Source organism: Salvelinus fontinalis, chromosome 20 (genome assembly GCF_029448725.1).
Source record: "Salvelinus fontinalis isolate EN_2023a chromosome 20, ASM2944872v1, whole genome shotgun sequence".
Classification (NCBI taxonomy): Eukaryota; Metazoa; Chordata; class Actinopteri; order Salmoniformes; family Salmonidae; genus Salvelinus; species Salvelinus fontinalis.
Window position 1 is genome coordinate 42903849 of NC_074684.1, and position 27323 is coordinate 42931171.

The 27323-nt window shown below is 49.5% G+C and overlaps 1 protein-coding gene across 1 annotated transcript; it reads left to right on the forward strand.

Annotated features, from left to right (window-relative positions):
* Positions 1–1830: 1830 nt before the first annotated feature.
* On the forward strand, positions 1831–21952 carry fam167ab (family with sequence similarity 167 member Ab). The gene is made up of 4 exons (XM_055873435.1): positions 1831–2043; positions 15537–16320; positions 17154–17588; positions 20809–21952. Exons 2-4 carry the CDS (start codon positions 16252–16254, stop codon positions 21070–21072), a joined length of 768 nt encoding a protein of 255 aa, XP_055729410.1. The 5' UTR covers positions 1831–2043; positions 15537–16251; the 3' UTR covers positions 21073–21952.
* The last annotated feature ends 5371 nt before the right edge of the window (positions 21953–27323 follow it).

A 27323-nucleotide genomic window follows, 5' to 3' on the forward strand; every position in this document is an offset into this window, starting at 1 on the left:
ACTTAGATTGCACACAGGTGGACTTTATTTAACTAATTATGTGACTTCTGAAGGTAATTGGTTGCACCAGATCTTATTTAGAGGCTTCATAGCAAAGGGAGTGAATAGATATACACGCACCACTTTTCTGTTTTTTATAATTTATTGAAATAAGTTATTTTTTTTCATTTCACTTCACCATTTTGGACTATTTTGATTATGTCTATTACATGAAATCCAAATAAAAATCCATTTAAATTACAGGTTGTAATGCAACAAAATAGGAAAAACGCCAAGGGGGAAGAATAGTTTTGCAAGGCACTGTAGCTTGGGTAAGGATGGGAGGTTGTGACAAGCTTAGTTTGGGTGGGGAAAATGGGGGAGAAGTGGAGAGAGAGAGAGAGAGGTTATTATAGTATATACGTTGTTATAGTATATAAGTTAACGTGATACCATCAACACGACCGTTAGAGATGTACTGAGAGATAAAGGTTAAACAACAGCTCCTTCCTCTTTCTGGCTGCTTTTGAAACTTTGTGGAGGCTTGGACCCAATGGTAATACCATAAACTCATCATTACTAGGAGCCTCCTTTTAACACGTGTATTGTGACATAAAGAAGTAGAGGGAAGTCTGATTCGATTGCTCTCATATCCCAACATCAGCAAAAATGGGCTAACTTTAAATGAGGATATTGAGTTCTGAAGATGGGCTAATGTAGATGAAACAAATGTATTAAATGTGTTATTTAGTGTCTGTATTTTCCAAATTGTATTTAACTAGGCAAGTCCGTTAAGAACAAATTCGTATATATAATGACGGCCTGGGAACAGTGGGTTAACTAACTGCCTTGTTCAGGGGCAGAACGACATTTTTACCTTGTCAGCTCAGGGATTCGATCCACCGCTCTAACCACTAGGTTACCTGCCACCCTGTTTTTATAGGGGATCCAGGTAACGGTTTTGGCATTCTCAAAATATAAACAAGCTATTAAGGACACATTTCTGTAACTTTAATTTTTTGTTGTTGACATAGTTATTCAATTTTCAAATGCTTTCTTTAAAGCACAGAAAGTGTGTTCAATCTGTGATGCCTTTGTCTATTTCGCCCTATTTATATGTGTTCCCCTTTGTAAAAACAGTAGTGTTTCTGTTGTTGAGTAAAATTAAACAAAATAATCAATATCTTTTGCTTCTGTCACAGTTGCTTCAGCGTTGGCCCAACGCAGCCGGAGGGCACGCGAGGTAACGGTCTCCATGGCGCCCTGTTCACTAGTCCTATAGGCCCTGGTCAAAAGCAGTGCACTATAAAGGGAATATGGCGCCGTTTGGGAGACCCGCAGGCCGAGACTTGACTGGCATTCCCGAGGCGTCTCCTGGCAACCTCGGTCTCCTGACTCAACTGTTTTTGGCCCTCCTCTGCTCCGCAACTAGTGACGAGCATTGCGATTATTTCTGGTGAGTCGGCTCATTTGGCTCGGTTCACGTAAAGTAGCCGGCTCATTTGGCTCCCAAACCGTTCCACGTTCAAAATGCTTAAAAATGGACCTAGAACCATAAAAAAATTGCAAATCTCCAATGTAAAGACCAAAAGTTAGACTACCATTATGTCAGATGGCCAGCAAAAAAACAATAGTTTTTTTTACGAACTGGAAAATCAGCGTGGACCAGATTGACGCGCTCTCCCACTATGTATTGTTTCTACAGTGAGGATTCACCCTCTTTACATTATTATTTTGTAATTTATCTGCAGAAAAACGTTGTTTTGAGTTTAAAAAGCAGTAGCAGTATGCAAATCAGGGAGCCAAATAAACGGTTCTTTCACCGATGCGATTCGGTTCCAGAAATTGAACAAAAAGATTCATTCAAAAAGAGCCGTTCGTTCGTGAACGACCCATCACTATCCCCTACATTCACTAAACAAGTGGACTGGATTTGGACTGAAAGAACTGTTACTTATATCACTGATAGCGGGTGTACTCAAGCCTCTCTTCAACGAATTACCGTTAATCAGGGATGGACAGGATTTAATCCGATCGCGTTAATAGGTTACGGGAACCATCCAGGTAAATGTGCGCCATGCATGCGTCTGATTTTCTTTGGTAATAGCGGACTCCAACACTGCTTTAAATTCTATTATAAATCAGGCCTACATAAGAGAAACATACTTGAGCATGATGTATTTTTAGCCGTAGAAAAGGCTATACGGCGATAGAACGGCGCAACATGTAACATTATTGGTTTATCCAATGAATTGGAATATCACATTGCGCAGTTCAATAAATGTATCGTCTTCAATCTCTGAAGTCATTCAAACGTCATAATATACTACTGCGTAACGCAGCCCAGTGCAGTAGGGCTAATCTGCGTAACGCAGCCCAGTGCAGTAGGGCTAATCTGGGTAACGCAGCCCAGTGATGTAGGGCTAATCTGGGTAACGCAGCCCAGTGCTGTAGGGCTAATCTGGGTAACGCAGCCCAGTGATGTAGGGCTAATCTGGGTAACGCAGCCCAGTGATGTAGGGCTAATCTGGGTAACGCAGCCCAGTGCTGTAGGGCTAATCTGGGTAACGCAGCCCAGTGCAGTAGGGCTAATCTGGGTAACGCAGCACAGTGATGTAGAGCTAATCTGCGTAACGCAGCACAGTGGTGTAGGGCTAATCTGGGTAACGCAGCCCAGTGCTGTAGGGCTAATCTGGGTAACGCAGCCCAGTGCTGTAGGGCTAATCTGGGTAACGCAGCCCAGTGATGTAGGGCTAATCTGGGTAACGCAGCCCAGTGATGTAGGGCTAATCTGGGTAACGCAGCCCAGTGCTGTAGGGCAAATCTGCGTAACGCAGCCCAGTGCAGTAGGGCTAATCTGGGTAACGCAGCCCAGTGCAGTAGGGCTAATCTGCGTAACGCAGCCCAGTGCTGTAGGGCAAATCTGCGTAACGCAGCCCAGTGATGTAGGGCTAATCTGGGTAACGCAGCCCAGTGCTGTAGGGCTAATCTGGGTAACGCAGCCCAGTGCAGTAGGGCTAATCTGGGTAACGCAGCACAGTGATGTAGAGCTAATCTGCGTAACGCAGCACAGTGGTGTAGGACTAATCTGGGTAACGCAGCCCAGTGCTGTAGGGCTAATCTGGGTAACGCAGCCCAGTGCTGTAGGGCTAATCTGGGTAACGCAGCCCAGTGATGTAGGGCTAATCTGGGTAACGCAGCCCAGTGATGTAGGGCTAATCTGGGTAACGCAGCCCAGTGATGTAGGGCTAATCTGGGTAACGCAGCCCAGTGCTGTAAAGCTAATCTGCGTAACGCAGCACAGTGCTGTAAGGCTAATCTGCGTAACGCAGCCCAGTGATGTAGGGCTAATCTGGGTAACGCAGCACAGTACTGTAGGGCTAATCTGGGTAACGCAGCCCAGTGCTGTAGGGCTAATCTGGGTAACGCAGCACAGTAGGGCTAATCTGGGTAACGCAGCCCAGTGATGTAGGGCTAATCTGGGTAACGCAGCCCAGTGCTGTAGAGCTAATCTGGGTAACGCAGCCCAGTGCAGTAGGGCTAATCTGGATAACGCAGCACAGTGCTGTAGGGCTAATCTGGGTAACGCAGCCCAGTGCTGTAGGGCTAATCTGGGTAACGCAGCAGGGCTAATCTGGGTAACGCAGCACAGTGATGTAGGGCTAATCTGGGTAACGCAGCCCAGTGCTGTAGGGCTAATCTGGGTAACGCAGCCCAGTGATGTAGGGCTAATCTGGGTAACGCAGCCCAGTGCTGTAGGGCTAATCTGGGTAACGCAGCCCAGTGATGTAGAGCTAATCTGGGTAACGCAGCCCAGTGATGTAGAGCTAATCTGGGTAACGCAGCCCAGTGATGTAGGGCTAATCTGGGTAACGCAGCCCAGTGCTGTAGGGCTAATCTGGGTAACGCAGCCCAGTGCTGTAGGGCTAATCTGGGTAACGCAGCCCAGTGCTGTAGGGCTAATCTGGGTAACGCAGCCCAGTGATGTAGGGCTAATCTGGGTAACGCAGCCCAGTGCTGTAGGGCTAATCTGCGTAACGCAGCCCGTGCAGTAGGGCTAATCTGCGTAACGCAGCCCGTGCAGTAGGGCTAATCTGGGTAACGCAGCCCAGTGCTGTAGGGCTAATCTGGGTAACGCAGCCCAGTGCTGTAGGGCTAATCTGGGTAACGCAGCCCAGTGCTGTAGGGCTAATCTGGGTAACCCAGCCCAGTGCTGTAGGGCTAATCTGCGTAACGCAGCCCGTGCAGTAGGGCTAATCTGCGTAACGCAGCCCAGTGCAGTAGGGCTAATCTGGGTAACGCAGCCCAGTGCAGTAGGGCTAATCTGGGTAACGCAGCCCAGTGCTGTAGGGCTAATCTGGGTAACGCAGCCCAGTGCTGTAAGGCTAATCTGCGTAACGCAGCCCAGTGCTGTAGGGCTAATCTGCGTAACGCAGCCCAGTGATGTAGGGCTAATCTGGGTAACGCAGCCCAGTGATGTAGGGCTAATCTGGGTAACGCAGCTCAGTGCTGTAGGGCTAATCTGTGTAACGCAGCCCAGTGCTGTAGGGCTAATCTGGGTAACGCAGCCCAGTGCTGTAGGGCTAATCTGCGTAACGCAGCCCAGTGCTGTAGGGCTAATCTGCGTAACGCAGCCCAGTGCTGTAGGGCTAATCTGGGTAACGCAGCACAGTAGGGCTAATCTGGGTAACGCAGCCCAGTGATGTAGGGCTAATCTGGGTAACGCAGCCCAGTGCTGTAGAGCTAATCTGGGTAACGCAGCCCAGTGCAGTAGGGCTAATCTGGATAACGCAGCACAGTGCTGTAGGGCTAATCTGGGTAACGCAGCCCAGTGCTGTAGGGCTAATCTGGGTAACGCAGCAGGGCTAATCTGGGTAACGCAGCACAGTGATGTAGGGCTAATCTGGGTAACGCAGCCCAGTGCTGTAGGGCTAATCTGGGTAACGCAGCCCAGTGATGTAGGGCTAATCTGGGTAACGCAGCCCAGTGCTGTAGGGCTAATCTGGGTAACGCAGCCCAGTGATGTAGAGCTAATCTGGGTAACGCAGCCCAGTGATGTAGAGCTAATCTGGGTAACGCAGCCCAGTGATGTAGGGCTAATCTGGGTAACGCAGCCCAGTGCTGTAGGGCTAATCTGGGTAACGCAGCCCAGTGCTGTAGGGCTAATCTGGGTAACGCAGCCCAGTGCTGTAGGGCTAATCTGGGTAACGCAGCCCAGTGATGTAGGGCTAATCTGGGTAACGCAGCCCAGTGCTGTAGGGCTAATCTGCGTAACGCAGCCCGTGCAGTAGGGCTAATCTGCGTAACGCAGCCCGTGCAGTAGGGCTAATCTGGGTAACGCAGCCCAGTGCTGTAGGGCTAATCTGGGTAACGCAGCCCAGTGCTGTAGGGCTAATCTGGGTAACGCAGCCCAGTGCTGTAGGGCTAATCTGGGTAACCCAGCCCAGTGCTGTAGGGCTAATCTGCGTAACGCAGCCCGTGCAGTAGGGCTAATCTGCGTAACGCAGCCCAGTGCAGTAGGGCTAATCTGGGTAACGCAGCCCAGTGCAGTAGGGCTAATCTGGGTAACGCAGCCCAGTGCTGTAGGGCTAATCTGGGTAACGCAGCCCAGTGCTGTAAGGCTAATCTGCGTAACGCAGCCCAGTGCTGTAGGGCTAATCTGCGTAACGCAGCCCAGTGATGTAGGGCTAATCTGGGTAACGCAGCCCAGTGATGTAGGGCTAATCTGGGTAACGCAGCTCAGTGCTGTAGGGCTAATCTGTGTAACGCAGCCCAGTGCTGTAGGGCTAATCTGGGTAACGCAGCCCAGTGCTGTAGGGCTAATCTGCGTAACGCAGCCCAGTGCTGTAGGGCTAATCTGCGTAACGCAGCCCAGTGCTGTAGGGCTAATCTGGGTAACCCAGCCCAGTGCTGTAGGGCTAATCTGCGTAACGCAGCCCGTTCAGTAGGGCTAATCTGCGTAACGCAGCCCGTTCAGTAGGGCTAATCTGCGTAACGCAGCCCGTTCAGTAGGGCTAATCTGCGTAACGCAGCCCGTTCAGTAGGGCTAATCTGCGTAACGCAGCCCGTGCAGTAGGGCTAATCTGCGTAACGCAGCCCAGTGCTGTAGGGCTAATCTGGGTAACGCAGCCCAGTGCAGTATGGCTAATCTGGGTAACGCAGCCCAGTGCTGTAGGGCTAATCTGGGTAACGCAGCCCAGTGCTGTAAAGCTAATCTGCGTAACGCAGCCCAGTGCTGTAGAGCTAATCTGGGTAACGCAGCCCAGTGCAGTAGGGCTAATCTGGATAACGCAGCTCAGTGCTGCAGGGCTAATCTGTGTAACGCAGCCCAGTGCTGCAGGGCTAATCTGGGTAACGCAGCCCAGTGCTGTAGGGCTAATCTGGGTAACGCAGCCCAGTGCTGTAGGGCTAATCTGCGTAACGCAGCCCAGTGCTGTAGGGCTAATCTGCGTAACGCAGCCCAGTGCTGTAGGGCTAATCTGGGTAACGCAGCCCAGTGCTGTAGGGCTAATCTGGGTAACGCAGCCCAGTGCTGTAGGGCTAATCTGCGTAACGCAGCACAGTGCAGTAGGGCTAATCTGCGTAACGCAGCCCAGTGCTGTAGGGCTAATCTGGGTAACGCAGCCCAGTGCTGTAGGGCTAATCTGGGTAACGCAGCCCAGTGCTGTAGGGCTAATCTGGGTAACGCAGCCCAGTGCTGTAGGGCTAATCTGGGTAACGCAGCACAGTGCAGTAGGGCTAATCTGGGTAACGCAGCCCAGTGATGTAGGGCTAATCTGCGTAACGCAGCCCAGTGCTGTAGGGCTAATCTGCGTAACGCAGCACAGTGCAGTAGGGCTAATCTGCGTAACGCAGCCCAGTGCTGTAGGGCTAATCTGGGTAACGCAGCCCAGTGCTGTAGGGCTAATCTGGGTAACGCAGCCCAGTGCTGTAGGGCTAATCTGGGTAACGCAGCCCAGTGCAGTAGGGCTAATCTGGGTAACGCAGCCCAGTGCTGTAGGGCTAATCTGGGTAACGCAGCCCAGTGCTGTAGGGCTAATCTGGGTAACGCAGCCCAGTGCTGTAGGGCTAATCTGGGTAACGCAGCCCAGTGCTGTAAGGCTAATCTGCGTAACGCAGCCCAGTGCTGTAGGGCTAATCTGCGTAACGCAGCCCAGTGATGTAGGGCTAATCTGGGTAACGCAGCCCAGTGCAGTAGGGCTAATCTGGGTAACGCAGCCCAGTGCTGTAGGGCTAATCTGGGTAACGCAGCCCAGTGCTGTAGGGCTAATCTGGGTAACGCAGCCCAGTGCTGTAGGGCTAATCTGGGTAACGCAGCCCAGTGCTGTAGGGCTAATCTGGGTAACGCAGCCCAGTGCTGTAGGGCTAATCTGGGTAACGCAGCCCAGTGCTGTAGGGCTAATCTGGGTAACGCAGCCCAGTGCTGTAAGGCTAATCTGCGTAACGCAGCCCAGTGCTGTAGGGCTAATCTGCGTAACGCAGCCCAGTGATGTAGGGCTAATCTGGGTAACGCAGCCCAGTGCAGTAGGGCTAATCTGGGTAACGCAGCCCAGTGCTGTAGGGCTAATCTGGGTAACGCAGCCCAGTGCTGTAGGGCTAATCTGGGTAACGCAGCCCAGTGCTGTAGGGCTAATCTGGGTAACGCAGCCCAGTGCTGTAGGGCTAATCTGGGTAACGCAGCCCAGTGCTGTAGGGCTAATCTGGGTAACGCAGCCCAGTGCTGTAGGGCTAATCTGGGTAACGCAGCCCAGTGCTGTAGGGCTAATCTGGGTAACGCAGCCCAGTGCTGTAGGGCTAATCTGGGTAACGCAGCCCAGTGCTGTAGGGCTAATCTGGGTAACGCAGCCCAGTGATGTAGGGCTAATCTGGGTAACGCAGCCCAGTGCTGTAGGGCTAATCTGCGTAACGCAGCACAGTGCAGTAGGGCTAATCTGCGTAACGCAGCCCAGTGCTGTAGGGCTAATCTGGGTAACGCAGCCCAGTGCTGTAGGGCTAATCTGGGTAACGCAGCCCAGTGCTGTAGGGCTAATCTGGGTAACGCAGCCCAGTGCTGTAGGGCTAATCTGGGTAACGCAGCCCAGTGATGTAGGGCTAATATGGGTAACGCAGCCCAGTGCTGTAGGGCTAATCTGCGTAACGCAGCCCAGTGATGTAGGGCTAATCTGGGTAACGCAGCACAGTGCTGTAGGGCTAATCTGCGTAACGCAGCACAGTGCAGTAGGGCTAATCTGCGTAACGCAGCCCAGTGCTGTAGGGCTAATCTGGGTAACGCAGCCCAGTGCTGTAGGGCTAATCTGGGTAACGCAGCCCAGTGCTGTAGGGCTAATCTGGGTAACGCAGCCCAGTGCTGTAGGGCTAATCTGGGTAACGCAGCCCAGTGCTGTAGGGCTAATCTGGGTAACGCAGCCCAGTGATGTAGGGCTAATCTGGGTAACGCAGCCCAGTGCAGTAGGGCTAATCTGGGTAACGCAGCCCAGTGCAGTAGGGCTAATCTGCTTAACGCAGCCCAGTGCTGTAGGGCAAATCTGCGTAACGCAGCCCAGTGATGTAGGGCTAATCTGGGTAACGCAGCCCAGTGCTGTAGGGCTAATCTGGGTAACGCAGCCCAGTGCAGTAGGGCTAATCTGGGTAACGCAGCACAGTGATGTAGAGCTAATCTGCGTAACGCAGCACAGTGGTGTAGGGCTAATCTGGGTAACACAGCCCAGTGCTGTAGGGCTAATCTGGGTAACGCAGCCCAGTGCTGTAGGGCTAATCTGGGTAACGCAGCACAGTGCAGTAGGGCTAATCTGGGTAACGCAGCCCAGTGATGTAGGGCTAATCTGCGTAACGCAGCCCAGTGCTGTAGGGCTAATCTGCGTAACGCAGCACAGTGCAGTAGGGCTAATCTGCGTAACGCAGCCCAGTGCTGTAGGGCTAATCTGGGTAACGCAGCCCAGTGCTGTAGGGCTAATCTGGGTAACGCAGCCCAGTGCTGTAGGGCTAATCTGGGTAACGCAGCCCAGTGCAGTAGGGCTAATCTGGGTAACGCAGCCCAGTGCTGTAGGGCTAATCTGGGTAACGCAGCCCAGTGCTGTAGGGCTAATCTGGGTAACGCAGCCCAGTGCTGTAGGGCTAATCTGGGTAACGCAGCCCAGTGCTGTAAGGCTAATCTGCGTAACGCAGCCCAGTGCTGTAGGGCTAATCTGCGTAACGCAGCCCAGTGATGTAGGGCTAATCTGGGTAACGCAGCCCAGTGCAGTAGGGCTAATCTGGGTAACGCAGCCCAGTGCTGTAGGGCTAATCTGGGTAACGCAGCCCAGTGCTGTAGGGCTAATCTGGGTAACGCAGCCCAGTGCTGTAGGGCTAATCTGGGTAACGCAGCCCAGTGCTGTAGGGCTAATCTGGGTAACGCAGCCCAGTGCTGTAGGGCTAATCTGGGTAACGCAGCCCAGTGCTGTAGGGCTAATCTGGGTAACGCAGCCCAGTGCTGTAAGGCTAATCTGCGTAACGCAGCCCAGTGCTGTAGGGCTAATCTGCGTAACGCAGCCCAGTGATGTAGGGCTAATCTGGGTAACGCAGCCCAGTGCAGTAGGGCTAATCTGGGTAACGCAGCCCAGTGCTGTAGGGCTAATCTGGGTAACGCAGCCCAGTGCTGTAGGGCTAATCTGGGTAACGCAGCCCAGTGCTGTAGGGCTAATCTGGGTAACGCAGCCCAGTGCTGTAGGGCTAATCTGGGTAACGCAGCCCAGTGCTGTAGGGCTAATCTGGGTAACGCAGCCCAGTGCTGTAGGGCTAATCTGGGTAACGCAGCCCAGTGCTGTAGGGCTAATCTGGGTAACGCAGCCCAGTGCTGTAGGGCTAATCTGGGTAACGCAGCCCAGTGCTGTAGGGCTAATCTGGGTAACGCAGCCCAGTGATGTAGGGCTAATCTGGGTAACGCAGCCCAGTGCTGTAGGGCTAATCTGCGTAACGCAGCACAGTGCAGTAGGGCTAATCTGCGTAACGCAGCCCAGTGCTGTAGGGCTAATCTGGGTAACGCAGCCCAGTGCTGTAGGGCTAATCTGGGTAACGCAGCCCAGTGCTGTAGGGCTAATCTGGGTAACGCAGCCCAGTGCTGTAGGGCTAATCTGGGTAACTTAGCCCAGTGATGTAGGGCTAATATGGGTAACGCAGCCCAGTGCTGTAGGGCTAATCTGCGTAACGCAGCCCAGTGATGTAGGGCTAATCTGGGTAACGCAGCACAGTGCTGTAGGGCTAATCTGCGTAACGCAGCACAGTGCAGTAGGGCTAATCTGCGTAACGCAGCCCAGTGCTGTAGGGCTAATCTGGGTAACGCAGCCCAGTGCTGTAGGGCTAATCTGGGTAACGCAGCCCAGTGCTGTAGGGCTAATCTGGGTAACGCAGCCCAGTGCTGTAGGGCTAATCTGGGTAACGCAGCCCAGTGCTGTAGGGCTAATCTGGGTAACGCAGCCCAGTGATGTAGGGCTAATCTGGGTAACGCAGCCCAGTGCAGTAGGGCTAATCTGGGTAACGCAGCCCAGTGCAGTAGGGCTAATCTGCTTAACGCAGCCCAGTGCTGTAGGGCAAATCTGCGTAACGCAGCCCAGTGATGTAGGGCTAATCTGGGTAACGCAGCCCAGTGCTGTAGGGCTAATCTGGGTAACGCAGCCCAGTGCAGTAGGGCTAATCTGGGTAACGCAGCACAGTGATGTAGAGCTAATCTGCGTAACGCAGCACAGTGGTGTAGGGCTAATCTGGGTAACACAGCCCAGTGCTGTAGGGCTAATCTGGGTAACGCAGCCCAGTGCTGTAGGGCTAATCTGGGTAACGCAGCCCAGTGATGTAGGGCTAATCTGGGTAACGCAGCACAGTGCAGTAGGGCTAATCTGGGTAACGCAGCCCAGTGCTGTAGGGCTAATCTGCGTAACGCAGCCCAGTGCTGTAGGGCTAATCTGCGTAACGCAGCCCAGTGATGTAGGGCTAATCTGGGTAACGCAGCCCAGTGCTGTAGGGCTAATCTGCGTAACGCAGCACAGTGCAGTAGGGCTAATCTAATCTAATATTTTAAGGTTTTATCCCCGGAAAAAGGAAATGCCAGAAACATGCCATGAGCATTTTGACTCGGTTGAAATATTAAGTCCGACTGCATGCCTAATGTCTGGCCTTCTCTCACGGTAGCTCTAATGTCGGCTAAAAGCTTTGTAGATACAGTTTACATATTCTGAACGCGCTTCAATCTTACTGCAATGTTGTTGCAAAAGGGGATACAACCTATAAACTGAGGGCACAGTGCACACATTATTTCGTATTTATTTAGCGCACATGATTTTATCACAGTTCCTTGTTGATCAATAAAATATCTCTATAGCCTTCTGTATGATCAATAGTGATGTGTGTGTGTGTGTGTGTGTGTGTGTGTGTGTGTGTGTGTGTGTGTGTGTGTGTGTGTGTGTGTGAGAGACACAATATCCATGTTTTCTGAACAACAGTCAAGACATTCCATGCAGCGGGTAGTCATGACTACAAGAGTGAACATTAAAAGTTCAGCAATATCTTGATTTAAGAAAACTTTTTTTTTTTGTCCACAAAAGAGTCAGATCTGAATAAAGATGAGAAGGAAAACATGCATTCTATGGATTGAGGAGTACCAATGCGATCACATCACCTCTAGCGACCGTGACTGAAGAGATGAGAGAGATTGTAACAAAATCAAGAGATTATGTCTGCTTCCCAAGTGGCACCCTAGTCCCTATATAGGGCATTAGGGCTCTGGCCTTAGCAGTGCACTATATAGGGCCTAGGGTTCCATTTGGGATGTACACCAAGCTCGGATCTTCCTTTAAATTCACACGAGCAGACTGTATTTTTGTGATGATTTAGGGAGACACACAGTAGCATTGCTAGCCTACAAAATGGACGTGTTTACTGTGTAGACATTTGTGATGCCCAAGTGACATACTATTTAATATATAGTAAAACAGGGTGTCATTTAAAAAAACACAACCATTGACGTCATGTTGCTGATGGAAATATAACCGGACATGTTCGCTACTGGCCAGACCACAGTTTGGCATGTCATGTTACTGGACTAAATCATCACCCACTAAATGTCATGTTACTGGACTAAATCACCACCCACTAAATGTCATGTTACTGGACTAAATCACCACCCACTAAATGTCATGTTACTGGACTAAATCACCACCCACTAAATGTCATGTTACTGGACTAAATCACCACCCACTAAATGTCATGTTACTGGACTAAATCACCACCCACTAAATGTCATGTTACTGGACTAAATCACCACCCACTAAATGTCATGTTACTGGACTAAATCACCACCCACTAAATGTCATGTTACTGGACTAAATCACCACCCACTAAATGTCATGTTACTGGACTGGAGTAAATCATCACCCACTAAATGTCATGTTACTGGACTAAAGCACCACCCACTAAATGTCATGTTACTGGACTAAATCACCACCCACTAAATGTCATGTTACTGGACAAAACCACCACCCACTAAATGTCATGTTACTGGACTGGACTAAATCATCACCCACTAAATGTCATGTTACTGGACTAAATCACCACCCACTAAATGTCATGTTACTGGACTAAAACACCACCCACTAAATGTCATGTTACTGGACTAAATCACCACCCACTAAATGTCATGTTACTGGACTAAATCACCACCCACTAAATGTCATGTTACTGGACTAAATCATCACCCACTAAATGTCATGTTACTGGACTAAATCACCACCCACTAAATGTCATGTTACTGGACTGGACTAAATCACCACCCACTAAATGTAATGTTACTGGACTAAATCACCACCCACTAAATGTCATGTTACTGGACTGGACTAAATCACCACCCACTAAATGTCATGTTACTGGACTAAATCATCACCCACTAAATGTCATGTTACTTGCCTAAATCACCACCCACTAAATGTCATGTTACTGGACTAAATCACCACCCACTAAATGTCATGTTACTGGACTAAATCACCACCCACTAAATGTCATGTTACTGGACTAAATCACCACCCACTAAATGTCATGTTACTGGACTAAATCATCACCCACTAAATGTCATGTTACTGGACTAAATCACCACCCACTAAATGTCATGTTACTGGACTAAACCACCACCCACTAAATGTCATGTTACTGGACTAAATCACCACCCACTAAATGTCATATTACTGGACTAAATCATCACCCATTAAATGTCATGTTACTGGACTGGACTAAATCACTACCCACTAATTGTCATGTTACTGGACTAAATCACCACCCACTAAATGTCATGTTACTGGACTGGACTAAATCACCACCCACTAAATGTCATGTTACTGGACTAAATCACCACCCACTAAATGTCATGTTACTGGACTAAATCACCACCCACTAAATGTCATGTTACTGGACTAAATCACCACCCACTAAATGTCATGTTACTGGACTGGACTAAATCACCACCCACTAAATGTCATGTTATTGGACTAAATCATCACCCACTAAATGTCATGTTACTGGACTAAATCACCACCCACTACATGTCATGTTACTGGACTAAATCACCACCCACTACATGTCATGTTACTGGACTAAATCACCACCCACTACATGTCATGTTACTGGACTAAAACACCACCCACTACATGTCATGTTACTGGACTAAAACACCACCCACTAAATGTCATGTTACTGGACTAAATCACCACCCACTAAATGTCATGTTACTGGACTAAATCACCACCCACTAAATGTCATGTTACTGGACTAAATCACCACCCACTAAATGTCATGTTACTGGACTAAATCACCACCCACTAAATGTCATGTTACTGGACTAAATCACCACCCACTAAATGTCATGTTACTGGACTAAATCACCACCCACTAAATGTCATGTTACTGGACTAAATCACCACCCACTAAATGTCATGTTACTGGACTAAATCACCACCCACTAAATGTCATGTTACTGGACTAAATCACCACCCACTAAATGTCATGTTACTGGACTAAATCACCACCCACTAAATGTCATGTTACTGGACTAAAACACCACCCACTAAATGTCATGTTACTGGACTAAATCACCACCCACTAAATGTCATGTTACTGGACTGGACTAAATCACCACCCACTAAATGTCATGTTACTGGACTAAATCATCACCCACTAAATGTCATGTTACTGGACTAAATCACCACCCACTAAATGTCATGTTACTGGACTGGACTAAATCACCACCCACTAAATGTAATGTTACTGGACTAAATCACCACCCACTAAATGTCATGTTACTGGACTAAATCATCACCCACTAAATGTCATGTTACTTGCCTAAATCACCACCCACTAAATGTCATGTTACTGGACTAAATCACCACCCACTAAATGTCATGTTACTGGACTAAATCACCACCCACTAAATGTCATGTTACTGGACTAAATCACCACCCACTAAATGTCATGTTACTGGACTAAATCACCACCCACTAAATGTCATGTTACTGGACTAAATCATCACCCACTAAATGTCATGTTACTGGACTAAATCACCACCCACTAAATGTCATGTTACTGGACTAAATCACCACCCACTAAATGTCATGTTACTGGACTAAATCACCACCCACTAAATGTCATGTTACTGGACTAAATCACCACCCACTAAATGTCATATTACTGGACTAAATCATCACCCATTAAATGTCATGTTACTGGACTGGACTAAATCACTACCCACTAAATGTCATGTTACTGGACTAAATCACCACCCACTAAATGTCATGTTACTGGACTAAATCACCACCCACTAAATGTCATGTTACTGGACTAAATCACCACCCACTAAATGTCATGTTACTGGACTAAATCATCACCCACTAAATGTCATGTTACTGGACTAAATCACCACCCACTAAATGTCATGTTACTGGACTAAATCACCACCCACTAAATGTCATGTTACTGGACTAAATCACCACCCACTAAATGTCATGTTACTGGACTAAATCACCACCCACTAAATGTCATGTTACTGGACTAAATCACCACCCACTAAATGTCATGTTACTGGACTAAATCACCACCCACTAAATGTCATGTTACTGGACTAAATCACCACCCACTACATGTCATGTTACTGGACTAAATCACCACCCACTAAATGTCATGTTACTGGACTAAATCACCACCCACTACATGTCATGTTACTGGACTAAAACACCACCCACTAAATGTCATGTTACTGGACTAAAACACCATCCACTAAATGTCATGTTACTGGACTAAAGCACCACCCACTAAATGTCATGTTACTGGACTAAATCACCATCCACTAAATGTCATGTTACTGGACTAAATCACCACCCACTAAATGTCATGTTACTGGACTGGACTTAAGCTGAATCATTTTAGTTAAGTCATTTCTGATTTGGTCAGTCCTGAGAAGCTTCAATCTGCTTTACTCATTAAGTGTGGGAGGGGGAAGCATTATATTTGACATCATTGTTTTCTCTGTTCGTGTCTTTGATTCGTAGACACAAGAGGACGTCTCATCCTCACCCCAGACAGGCAACACCAAGGATACACAGAGGAAGCTTTGAAGAGGGAGCTCTCAATGAAGGAGGCTTTTCAAAGTGCCTTAAATCATAATCTGGATTACCTCTGTCGTTGTGCTGTCATAAAGAAACCATCAGAACCTTAAATCCTCATCCGGATTACCTCTGTCGTTGTGCTGTCATAAAGAAACCATCAGAACCTTAAATCCTCATCCGGATTACCTCTGTCGTTGTGCTGTCATAAAGAAACCATCAGAACCTTAAATCCTCATCCGGATTACCTCTGTCTTTGTGCTGTCATAAAGAAACCATCAGAACCTTAAATCCTCATCCGGATTACCTCTGTCTTTGTGCTGTCATAAAGAAACTATCAGAACCAGTCAGAATGATGATGCAAGATCTAGAACTTCCTTCTCACACCCACAGAGAAGGATCTATTACATTTAATTAAACCACAACACAAAGGGACATAACCACCATTTTACAGCGAAGAGCTATAACAATCTAGAACACAGGTAGAACAAAGAATTGTTCTAATCTATTCTCACAAGATCTACAACCACCCGCTCACAAACACAAGTCAGAGCGACGGAGGCCCCGGTGAAGAGTACATCAGACTGCGACCAACTTCTCTTGACTACTACCGCTAGTTTGATTCTGGTAGCCAGGTGTGGTTCTTATTCCCGGGGTTGTCATGGAAGCAAGCTCCACCCCCAGGATCAAGGTGTATAGTGCCTGGGACCAGGTGGAGGAGACAGACCAGGTGAGAAACAGTCTGTCCCTAATGACCACACCCGGTATACAGCCAAAAGAGAATGGGCCTCCATCTGAGCCTGTTTCCTCTCTAGGTTTCTTCCTTCTAAGGAGTTTTTCCCAATAGCCTCGCGAGCCACACCGATCTTCTAGGGAGTTTTTCCCAATAGCCTCGCGAGCCACACCGATCTTCTAGGGAGTTTTTCCAATAGCCTCGCGAGCCACACTGATCTTCTAGGGAGTTTTTCCAATAGCCTCGCGAGCCACACTGATCTTCTAGGGAGTTTTTCCAATAGCCTCGCGAGCCACACTGATCTTCTAGGGAGTTTTTCCCCATAGCCTCGCGAGCCACACCGATCTTCTAGGGAGTTTTTCCCAATAGCCTCGCGAGCCACACTGATCTTCTAGGGAGTTTTTCCCCATAGCCTCGCGATCCACACCGATATTCTAGGGAGTTTTTCCCCATAGCCTCGCGAGCCACACTGATCTTCTAGGGAGTTTTTCCCCATAGCCTCGCGAGCCACACTGATCTTCTAGGGAGTTTTTCCCCATAGCCTCGCGATCCACACCGATATTCTAGGGAGTTTTTCCCCATAGCCTCGCGATCCACACCGATATTCTAGGGAGTTTTTCCCCATAGCCTCGCGAGCCACACTGATCTTGCGAGCTTCATACATGTAACACATATTTATGTCAGCTCGCGACAGTGTGGCTCGCGAGGCTAGTTTTTCCACTCTGCTTCTGCTTTGGGGTTCCAGGCCGGGTTACTGTAAAGCACAATTTTCTGAATTAAAAACAGGCTTAATAAATTAATAAAACCCATTTGTTTGATTGATTGACCAGGTGGAGGAGAAGGTGGGTTCGGCTTCAGAAGACCATCTGATCACCCTCAAGGCCCTGGTGCAGAAGCTCAGGCTGGAAACACGGAGGCTGTCCTACCTCGAGTGGAAGGCCCGTTTAGAGGCCCATAGCACCAAAGCCCTGATCATACCACAGCAGAGCACCAGGGACTTAGTGAGGCCAGAAGAGCAACGGGTAGTGTCCCAGAGTGAGGGCAGGTTAGACAGTCAGAGCACCAAATGTCTGGCTGAACCACAGCTACAGCAGGAACTCCATGCAGAGCAGCAAGAGGAGCAGGAGAAGGCCAAACGACAGCCGGTGGAGCCCAGAGAGAGCCCCCTGACCTCGGGTTTGATCTGGCAGCACAGCCTGCCCGCTGGAGTACTGAGGAGATTTAAGAACATCGATGAGGCTGTGGGGTGGCTCAGGAAAGAACTGGTGAGAACAACAGAAGTATTGGTGACTGTTTCTTGGTTTAGTGCTGTACCTCCAAATACAACTTAATTCAAGTGAGATGGGCTTCCTGTCAATGCTAGGGAGAGGGGCTTCCTGTCAACGCTAGGGAGAGTTGGCTTCCTGTCAACGCTAGGGAGAGGGGCTTCCTGTCAACGCTAGGGAGAGGGGCTTCCTGTCAACGCTAGGGAGAGTTGGCTTCCTGTCAACGCTAGGGAGAGTTGGCTTCCTGTCAACGCTAGGGAGAGTGGCTTTCTGTCAACGCTAGGGAGAGGGGCTTCCTGTCAACGCTAGGGAGAGGGGCTTCCTGTCAATGCTAGGGAGAGCGGCTTCCTGTCAATGCTAGGGAGAGCGGCTTCCTGCCAATGTTAGGGAGAGGGGCTTCCTGTCAATGCTAGGGAGAGCGGCTTCCTGCCAATGCTAGGGAGATGGGCTTCCTGTCAATGCTAGGGAGAGCGGCTTCCTGCCAATGTTAGGGAGAGGGGCTTCCTGTCAATGCTAGGGAGATGGGCTTCCTGTCAATGCTAGGGAGAGGGGCTTCCTGTCAATGCTAGGGAGATGGGCTTCCTGTCAATGCTAGGGAGATGGGCTTCCTGTCAATGCTAGGGAGAGGGGCTTCCTGTCAATGCTAGGGAGATGGGCTTCCTGTCAATGCTAGGGAGAGAGGCTTCCTGTCAATGCTAGGGAGAGGGGCTTCCTGTCAATGCTAGGGAGAGGGGCTTCCTGTCAACGCTAGGGAGAGGGGCTTCCTGTCAACGCTAGGGAGAGGGGCTTCCTGTCAACGCTAGGGAGATGGGCTTCCTGTCAACGCTAGGGAGATGGGCTTCCTGTCAATGCTAGGGAGATGGGCTTCCTGTCAATGCTAGGGAGAGGGGCTTCCTGTCAATGCTAGGGAAAGGGCTTCCTGTCAATGCTAGGGAAAGGGCTTCCTGTCAATGCTAGGGAAAGGGCTTCCTGTCAATGCTAGGGAGAGGGGCTTCCTGTCAATGCTAGGTAGATGGGCTTCCTGTCAATGTTAGGGAGAGGGGCTTCCTGTCAATGCTAGGGAGAGGGGCTTCCTGTCAATGCTAGGGAGAGAGCTTCCTGTCAATGCTAGGGAAAGAGGCTTCCTGTCAATGCTAGGGAGAGAGGCTTCCTGTCAATGCTAGGGAGATGGGCTTCCTGTCAATGCTAGGGAGAGTGGCTTCCTGTCAATGTTAGGGAGAGGGGCTTCCTGTCAATGCTAGGGAGAGAGGCTTCCTGTCAATGCTAGGGAGAGAGGCTTCCTGTCAATGCTAGGGAGAGTGGCTTCCTGTCAATGCTAGGGAGAGAGGCTTCCTGTCAATGCTAGGGAGAGAGCTTCCTGTCAATGCTAGGGAGATGGGCTTCCTGTCAATGCTAGGGAAAGAGGCTTCCTGCCAATGTTAGGGAGAGGGGCTTCCTGTCAATGCTAGGGAGAGAGGCTTCCTGTCAATGCTAGGGAGAGAGGCTTCCTGTCAATGCTAGGGAGAGTGGCTTCCTGTCAATGCTAGGGAGAGAGGCTTCCTGTCAATGCTAGGGAGAGAGCTTCCTGTCAATGCTAGGGAGAGTGGCTTCCTGTCAAAGCTAGGGAGAGTGGCTTCCTGTCAAAGCTAGGGAGATGGGCTTCCTGTCAAAATTCCAAGGCTATCCAGAATTCCTGATTGTAGAATAATATCGGGAGCAGGGGAGTAGGAGATAGGTAGGAGGTAATAAGAGCAGCGGAGGTAGGTAGGAGGTAGGTAGGAGGTAGGTAGGAGGTAGGTAATAAGCAGCATGAAAAGATTGGAATTTTTGGGAAATTTTCCCGGAATTTGGTGACGCTATTAACGTTCCGCAGCATCGTCTACCACACCCTCTGTTGTTAAGGCCAGACCACACCCTCTGTTGTTAAGGCCAGACCACACCCTCTGTTGTTAAGGCCAGACCACACCCTCTGGTGTTAAGGCCAGACCACACCCTCTGTTGTTAAGGCCAGACCACACCCTCTGTTGTTAAGGCCAGACCACACCCTCTGTTGTTAAGGCCAGACCACACCCTCTGTTGTTAAGGCCAGACCACACCCTCTGGTGTTAAGGCCAGACCACACCCTCTGTTGTTAAGGCCAGACCACACCCTCTGTTGTTAAGGCCAGACCACACCCTCTGTTGTTAAGGCCAGACCACACCCTCTGTTGTTAAGGCCAGACCACACCCTCTGTTGTTAAGGCCAGACCACACCCTCTGTTGTTAAGGCCAGACCACACCCTCTGTTGTTAAGGCCAGACCACACCCTCTGTTGTTAAGGCCAGACCACACCCTCTGTTGTTAAGGCCAGACCACACCCTCTGTTGTTAAGGCCAGACCACACCCTCTGTTGTTAAGGCCAGACCACACCCTCTGTTGTTAAGGCCAGACCACACCCTCTGTTGTTAAGGCCAGACCACACCCTCTGTTGTTAAGGCCAGACCACACCCTCTGTTGTTAAGGCCAGACCACACCCTCTGTTGTTAAGGCCAGACCACACCCTCTGTTGTTAAGGCCAGACCACACCCTCTGTTGTTAAGGCCAGACCACACCCTCTGTTGTTAAGGCCAGACCACACCCTCTGTTGTTAAGGCCAGACCACACCCTCTGTTGTTAAGGCCAGACCACACCCTCTGGTGTTAAGGCCAGACCACACCCTCTGGTGTTAAGGCCAGACCACACCCTCTGGTGTTAAGGCCAGACCACACCCTCTGGTGTTAAGGCCAGACCACACCCTCTGTTGTTAAGGCCAGACCACACCCTCTGTTGTTAAGGCCAGACCACACCCTCTGTTGTTAAGGCCAGACCACACCCTCTGTTGTTAAGGCCAGACCACACCCTCTGTTGTTAAGGTCAGACTACACCCTCTGGTGTTAAGGTCAGACTACACCCTCTGGTGTTAAGGTCAGACCTTACCCTCTGGTGTTAAGGCCAGACTACACTTAGGGCTGTTGCGGTGACCATATTACCGACACACTGTTATTACCATCTACTGTCAACATTAGAAACAAACTATTCAATCCGATCACTCCTTTTAAAGGCAATGTTTCTACGTTCACAGAGAACGTATTCACGGTAAACGGCTCAATCGGAAATTAACGTTAAATGTCATTAGCGTTACAACGCAGATCTTCCGCGGTCCGGTATGAATCTAGGCCTAAATCTCTACCCTCCTCCCTCCCTCCCTTCCTCCCTCCCTCCAGAAGGACATGCCTCTCCAGGACCAGCAGTTGGCCCATCAGCTGATGCGTCTCCATAGCGACATCAACAAACTGAAGATCGAGCAGACGTGTCACCAGCACCGCCGCATGCTCAACGATGCCACCTACGGGCTGGAGGAGAGAGATGAGTTGAGCGACCTGCTCTTTGACTTCCCCGTCACCCCCGGGTTCGGACTCTCCACCCCGCTGAGACTCATAGGGGTCACCAAGATGAACATAAACTCTCGACGCTTTTCCCTCTGCTAGCAGTAGAGAGAGAGAGAGAGAGAGAGAGAGAGAGAGAGCTCTGCTAGCAGTAGAGAGAGAGAGAGAGCTCTGCTAGCAGTAGAGAGAGAGAGAGAGCTCTGCTAGCAGTAGAGAGAGAGAGAGAGCTCTGCTAGCAGTAGAGAGAGAGAGAGAGCTCTGCTAGCAGTAGAGAGAGAGAGAGAGAGCTCTGCTAGCAGTAGAGAGAGAGAGAGAGAGCTCTGCTAGCAGTAGAGAGAGAGAGAGCTCTGCTAGCAGTAGAGAGAGAGAGAGAGAGCTCTGCTAGCAGTAGAGAGAGAGAGAGAGCTCTGCTAGCAGTAGAGAGAGAGAGAGAGCTCTGCTAGCAGTAGAGAGAGAGAGAGAGCTCTGCTAGCAGTAGAGAGAGAGAGAGCTCTGCTAGCAGTAGAGAGAGAGAGAAAGCTCTGCTAGAAGTAGAGAGAGAGAGAGAGAGCTCTGCTAGCAGTAGAGAGAGAGAGAGAGCTCTGCTAGCAGTAGAGAGAGAGAGAGAGCTCTGCTAGAAGTAGAGAGAGAGAGAGAGAGAGCTCTGCTAGCAGTAGAGAGAGAGAGAGAGCTCTGCTAGCAGTAGAGAGAGAGAGAGAGCTCTGCTAGAAGTAGAGAGAGAGAGAGAGAGAGCTCTGCTAGCAGTAGAGAGAGAGAGAGAGAGAGCTCTGCTAGCAGTAGAGAGAGAGAGAGAGAGAGCTCTGCTAGCAGTAGAGAGAGAGAGCTCTGCTAGCAGTAGAGAGAGAGAGCTCTGCTAGCAGTAGAGAGAGAGAGCTCTGCTAGCAGTAGAGAGAGAGAGCTCTGCTAGCAGTAGAGAGAGAGAGAGAGCTCTGCTAGCAGTAGAGAGAGAGAGAGAGCTCTGCTAGCAGTAGAGAGAGAGAGAGAGCTCTGCTAGCAGTAGAGAGAGAGAGCTCTGCTAGCAGTAGAGAGAGAGAGCTCTGCTAGCAGTAGAGAGAGAGAGAGCTCTGCTAGCAGTAGAGAGAGAGAGAGAGCTCTGCTAGCAGTAGAGAGAGAGAGAGAGCTCTGCTAGCAGTAGAGAAAGAGAGAGAGCTCTGCTAGCAGTAGAGAGAGAGAGCTCTGCTAGCAGTAGAGAGAGAGAGCTCTGCTAGCAGTAGAGAGAGAGAGCTCTGCTAGCAGTAGAGAGAGAGAGCTCTGCTAGCAGTAGAGAGAGAGAGAGAGCTCTGCTAGCAGTAGAGAAAGAGCTCTGCTAGCAGTAGAGAGAGAGAGAGAGCTCTGCTAGCAGTAGAGAAAGAGCTCTGCTAGCAGTAGAGAGAGAGAGAGAGCTCTGCTAGCAGTAGAGAGAGAGAGAGAGCTCTGCTAGCAGTAGAGAGAGAGCTCTGCTAGCAGTAGAGAGAGAGAGAGAGCTCTGCTAGCAGTAGAGAGAGAGAGAGAGCTCTGCTAGCAGTAGAGAGAGAGCTCTGCTAGCAGTAGAGAGAGAGAGAGAGCTCTGCTAGCAGTAGAGAAAGAGAGAGAGCTCTGCTAGCAGTAGAGAGAGAGCTCTGCTAGCAGTAGAGAGAGAGCTCTGCTAGCAGTAGAGAGAGAGCTCTGCTAGCCACATCTCTGCTAGTAGTGCCTGGGGCGGCAGGGTAGCCTAGTGGTTAGAGCGTTGGACTAGTAACCGAAAGGTTGCAAGTTCAAATCCCCAAGCTGACAAGGTACAAATCTGTCGTTCTGCCCCTGAACAGGCAGTTTCCACTGTTCCTAGGCCGTCATTGAAAATAAGAATTTGTTCTTAACTAACTTGCCTAGTTAAATAAAGGTAAAATAAAAAAAAATTAGGATTGCAATATTCCGGAAACTTTCCTAACATTTTGGGAAATACTGGCTGGAGGTTTCTCCGATTTCCTGTTTATTTTCTTCTGATACTGGGAATCTACAAACCGGGATTGTTTTCTATGTCAGTGGGAGGAGCATCTAGTTTGTTTTCTATGTCAGTGGGAGGAGCATCTAGTTTGTTTTCTATGTCAGTGGGAGGAGCATCTAGTTTGTTTTCTATGTCAGTGGGAGGAGCATCTAGTTTGTTTTCTATGTCAGTGGGAGGAGCATCTAGTTTGTTTTCTATGTCAGTGGGAGGAGCATCTAGTTTGTTTTCTATGTCAGTGGGAGGAGCATCTAGTTTGTTTTCTATGTCAGTGGGAGGAGCATCTAGTTTGTTTTCTATGTCAGTGGGAGGAGCATCTAGTTTGTTTTCTATGTCAGTGGGAGGAGCATCTAGTTTGTTTTCTATGTCAGTGGGAGGAGCATCTAGTTTGTTTTCTATGTCAGTGGGAGGAGCATCTAGTTTGTTTTCTATGTCAGTGGGAGGAGCATCTAGTTTGTTTTCTATGTCAGTAGGAGGAGCATCTAGTTTGTTTTCTATGTCAGTGGGAGGAGCATCTAGTTTGTTTTCTATGTCAGTGGGAGGAGCATCTAGTTTGTTTTCTATGTCAGTGGGAGGAGCATCTAGTTGCCACACAACAATGAAGCAGCTACAGATACTCCTCTTAACATCTCTGAAGGCTTTTACTGAAACTGAAACTCACTACGAGATACGATGGCACTTTTAAAACATACTGATCCGGTCCTAGACCGGGGTTCCACATTCTGATCAGGTCCTAGACCGGGGTTCCACATTCTGATCCGGTCCTAGACCGGGGTTCCACATTCTGATCCGGTCCTAGAAAGGGGTTCCACATTCTGATCAGGTCCTAGACCGGGGTTCCACATTCTGATCCGGTCCTAGACCGGGGTTCCACATTCTGGTCCGGTCCTAGACCGGGGTTCCACATTCTGATCAGGTCCTAGAACGGGGTTCCACATTCTGATCAGGTCCTAGACCGGGGTTCCACATTCTGGTCCGGTCCTAGACCGGGGTTCCACATTCTGATCAGGTCCTAGACCGGGGTTCCACATTCTGGTCCGGTCCTAGACCGGGGTTCCACATTCTGATCCGGTCCTAGAACGAGGTTCCACATTCTGGTCCGGTCCTAGACCGGGGTTCCACATTCTGATCCGGTAACTATACACCTCTGTACCCGTTGTCTTCTGCTTCCAGCTCAATGACTGTAACCTTTTCCCCTTCCTGAAGTGAAATCTACATGTCTGTTCTGTACATGTAAAAATAATGCCTTAATATTGTTTCTTACAAATAAAGTGTGTCTATTTAACATGGATAATAACTAAATAATGACAATGAATAAAAGTAGTGATGCCTTCTGTTATATTTGTATTGTACTGTTATATTATATTTGTATTGTACTGTTATATATAGACCAGGGGTGTCAAACATACAGCCCGCGGGTGGTTTGAGTACATTTTTTTTATAAAAGTTTGAAAAAATAAATAAATAATTCAATACACTTTAAAATGACTAAAACCAAATCCAAACTGTGTATAAATTATAATGGACCAAGGTATGTCCAGCTCGCTAATAGTCACCTAAATGAAAGCTAGACAGTCGGGGAGTATCGTAAATTCCGCATCTAGGAAGGTAGGCGAGACACTCGGAAGGTAGGCGAGACACTCGGAAGGTAGGCGAGACACTCGGAAGGTAGGCGAGACACTCGGAAGGTAGGCGAGACACTCGGAAGGTAGGCGAGACACTCGGAAGGTAGGCGAGACACTCGGAAGGTAGGCGAGACACTCGGAAGGTAGACGAGACACTCGGAAGGTAGGCGAGACACTCGGAAGGTAGACGAGACACTCGGAATGTAGACGAGACACTCGGAAGGTAGACGAGACACTCGGAAGGTAGACGAGACACTCGGAAGGTAGACGAGACACTCGGAAGGTAGACGAGACACTCGGAAGGTAGACGAGACACTCGGAAGGTAGGCGAGACACTCGGAAGGTAGACGAGACACTCGGAAGGTAGACGAGGTACTCGGAAGGTAGAAGAGGTACTCGGAATGTAGAAGAGGTACTCGGAAGGTAGAAGAGGTACTCGGAAGGTAGAAGAGGTACTCGGAAGGTAGAAGAGGTACTCGGAAGGTAGAAGAGATACTCGGGAAGGTAGAAGAGATACTCGGAAGGTAGACGAGATACTCGGTCAGAGGTGTAGATGACTGGACAGAACAGGCCCGATGCTCCAGTATCACAGGCCATTGATCAAAAGGAATGTCAGCACACAGCATATTGTTTTATCTACCAGGTTAAACGGGGCTCAACCCCAAGGAATGGGAATAACTAACATGACAACAGTCCCACTGTAACAGGGTCATTCTTGGGCTGCGGTAATATATATATATATATATATATATATATATATATAAAGTGCTCAAAAAAATAAGGGGAACACTAAAATAACACATCCTAGATCTGAATGAATGAACTATTCTTATTAAATACTTTTTTCTTTACATAGTTGAATGTGCTGACAACAAAATCACACAAAAATTATCAATGGAAATCAAATTTAACAACCCATAGAGGTCTGGATTTGGAGTCACACTCAAAATTTAAGTGGAAAACCACACTACAGGCTGATCCAACTTTGATGTAATGTCCTTAAAACAAGTCAAAATGAGGCTCAGTAGTGTGTGTGGCCTCCACGTGCCTGTATGACCTCCCTACAACGCCTGGGCATGCTCCTGATGAGGTGGCGGATGGTCTCCTGAGGGATCTCCTCCCAGACCTGGACTAAAGCATCCGCCAACTCCTGGACAGTCTGTGGTGTGGCGTTGGTGGATGGAGCGAGACATGTTGTCCCAGATGTGCTCAATTGGATTCAGGTCTGGGGAACGGGCGGGCCAGTCCATAGCATCAATGCCTTCCTCTTGCAGGAACTGCTGACACACTCCAGCCACATGAGGTCTAGCATTGTCTTGCATTAGGAGGAACCCAGGGCATATGGTCTCACAAGGGGTCTGAGGATCTCATCTCGGTACCTAATGGCAGTCAGGCTACCTCTGGCGAGCACATGGAGGGCTGTGCTGCCCCCCAAAGAAATGCCACCCCACACCATGACTGACCCACCGCCAAACCGGTCATGCTGGAGGATGTTGCAGGCAGCAGAACGTTCTCCACGGCGTCTCCAGACTCTGTCACATCTGTCACGTGCTCAGTGTGAACCTGCTTTCTTCTGTGAAGAGCATAGGGCGCCAGTGGCGAATTTGCCAATCTTGTTCTCTGGCAAATGTTCTCTGGCAAATGCCAAAATGACCTCCAGCAGGCCACAAATGTGCATGTGTCTTCTCAAACGGTCAGAAACAGACTCCATGAGGGTGGTATGAGGGCCCGACGTCCACAGGTGGGGGGACATAGGAGGAATAGGAGGACACCACAGAGACAAAGGAGGAAGGTAGACTATGTTCCACCTAGCCTGCCTGTCTGTGTGTCTACCTTCGTCCTAAATGGTGCCCTAATCCCTATGTAGTGCACTACTTCTAACCAATGCTTGGCTCTGGTCAAAAGTAGTGCACTACATAGGTTACATAGATTAGGGTGCCATTTTGGACTCATGTCACTGACTTTGGTTTGCGCTGCTCTCTGCTTTAGGATCATCGCTGCAGCCTGTCAGTTTGGTCTAGATCACATTTAATCTCCCTGTGATGGCATGGTATTGGGGCCACAGAGTTACTAACTCCTCTCTCAGGGGGCCACAGAGTTACTAACTCCTCTCTCAGGGGGCCAGAGTTACTAACTCCTCTCTCAGGGGGCCAGAGTTACTAACTCCTCTCTCAGGGGGCCAGAGTTACTAACTCCTCTCTCAGGGGGCCAGAGTTACTAACTCCTCTCTCAGGGGGCCAGAGTTACTAACTCCTCTCTCCCCTCCTCTCTCAGGGGGCCAGAGTTACTAACTCCTCTCTCAGGGGGCCAGAGTTACTAACTCCTCTCTCAGGGGGCCAGAGTTACTAACTCCTCTCTCCCCTCTAACAGGGGGCCAGAGTTACTAACTACTCTCTCAGGGGGCCAGAGTTACTAACTCCTCTCTCCCCTCTAACAGGGGGCCAGAGTTACTAACTCCTCTCTCAGGGGGCCAGAGTTACTAACTCCTCTCTCAGGGGGCCAAAGAGTTACTAACTCCTCTCTCCCCCCCTCCTACCGGGGGGCCACAGAGTTACTAAGTCCTCTCTCCCCTCCTCTAACAGGGGGCCACAGAGTTACTAACTCCTCTCTCAGGGGGCCAGAGTTACTAACTCCTCTCTCAGGGGGCCAGAGTTACTAACTCCTCTCTCCCCTCTAACAGGGGGCCAGAGTTACTAACTCCTCTCTCCCCTCTACCAGGGGGCCAGAGTTACTAACTACTCTCTCAGGGGGCCAGAGTTACTAACTCC

Excerpts from the sequence above, each read along its gene's own strand:
- fam167ab (XM_055873435.1), top strand. The coding sequence starts at position 16,252 with ATGGAAGCAAGCTCCACCCCCAGGATCAAGGTGTATAGTGCCTGGGAC. Across the intron at positions 16,321-17,153 it reads AGGTGGAGGAGACAGACCAG|GTGGAGGAGAAGGTGGGTTC; the intron begins GTGAGAAACAGT and ends TTGATTGACCAG. Across the intron at positions 17,589-20,808 it reads GGTGGCTCAGGAAAGAACTG|AAGGACATGCCTCTCCAGGA; the intron begins GTGAGAACAACA and ends CCCTCCCTCCAG.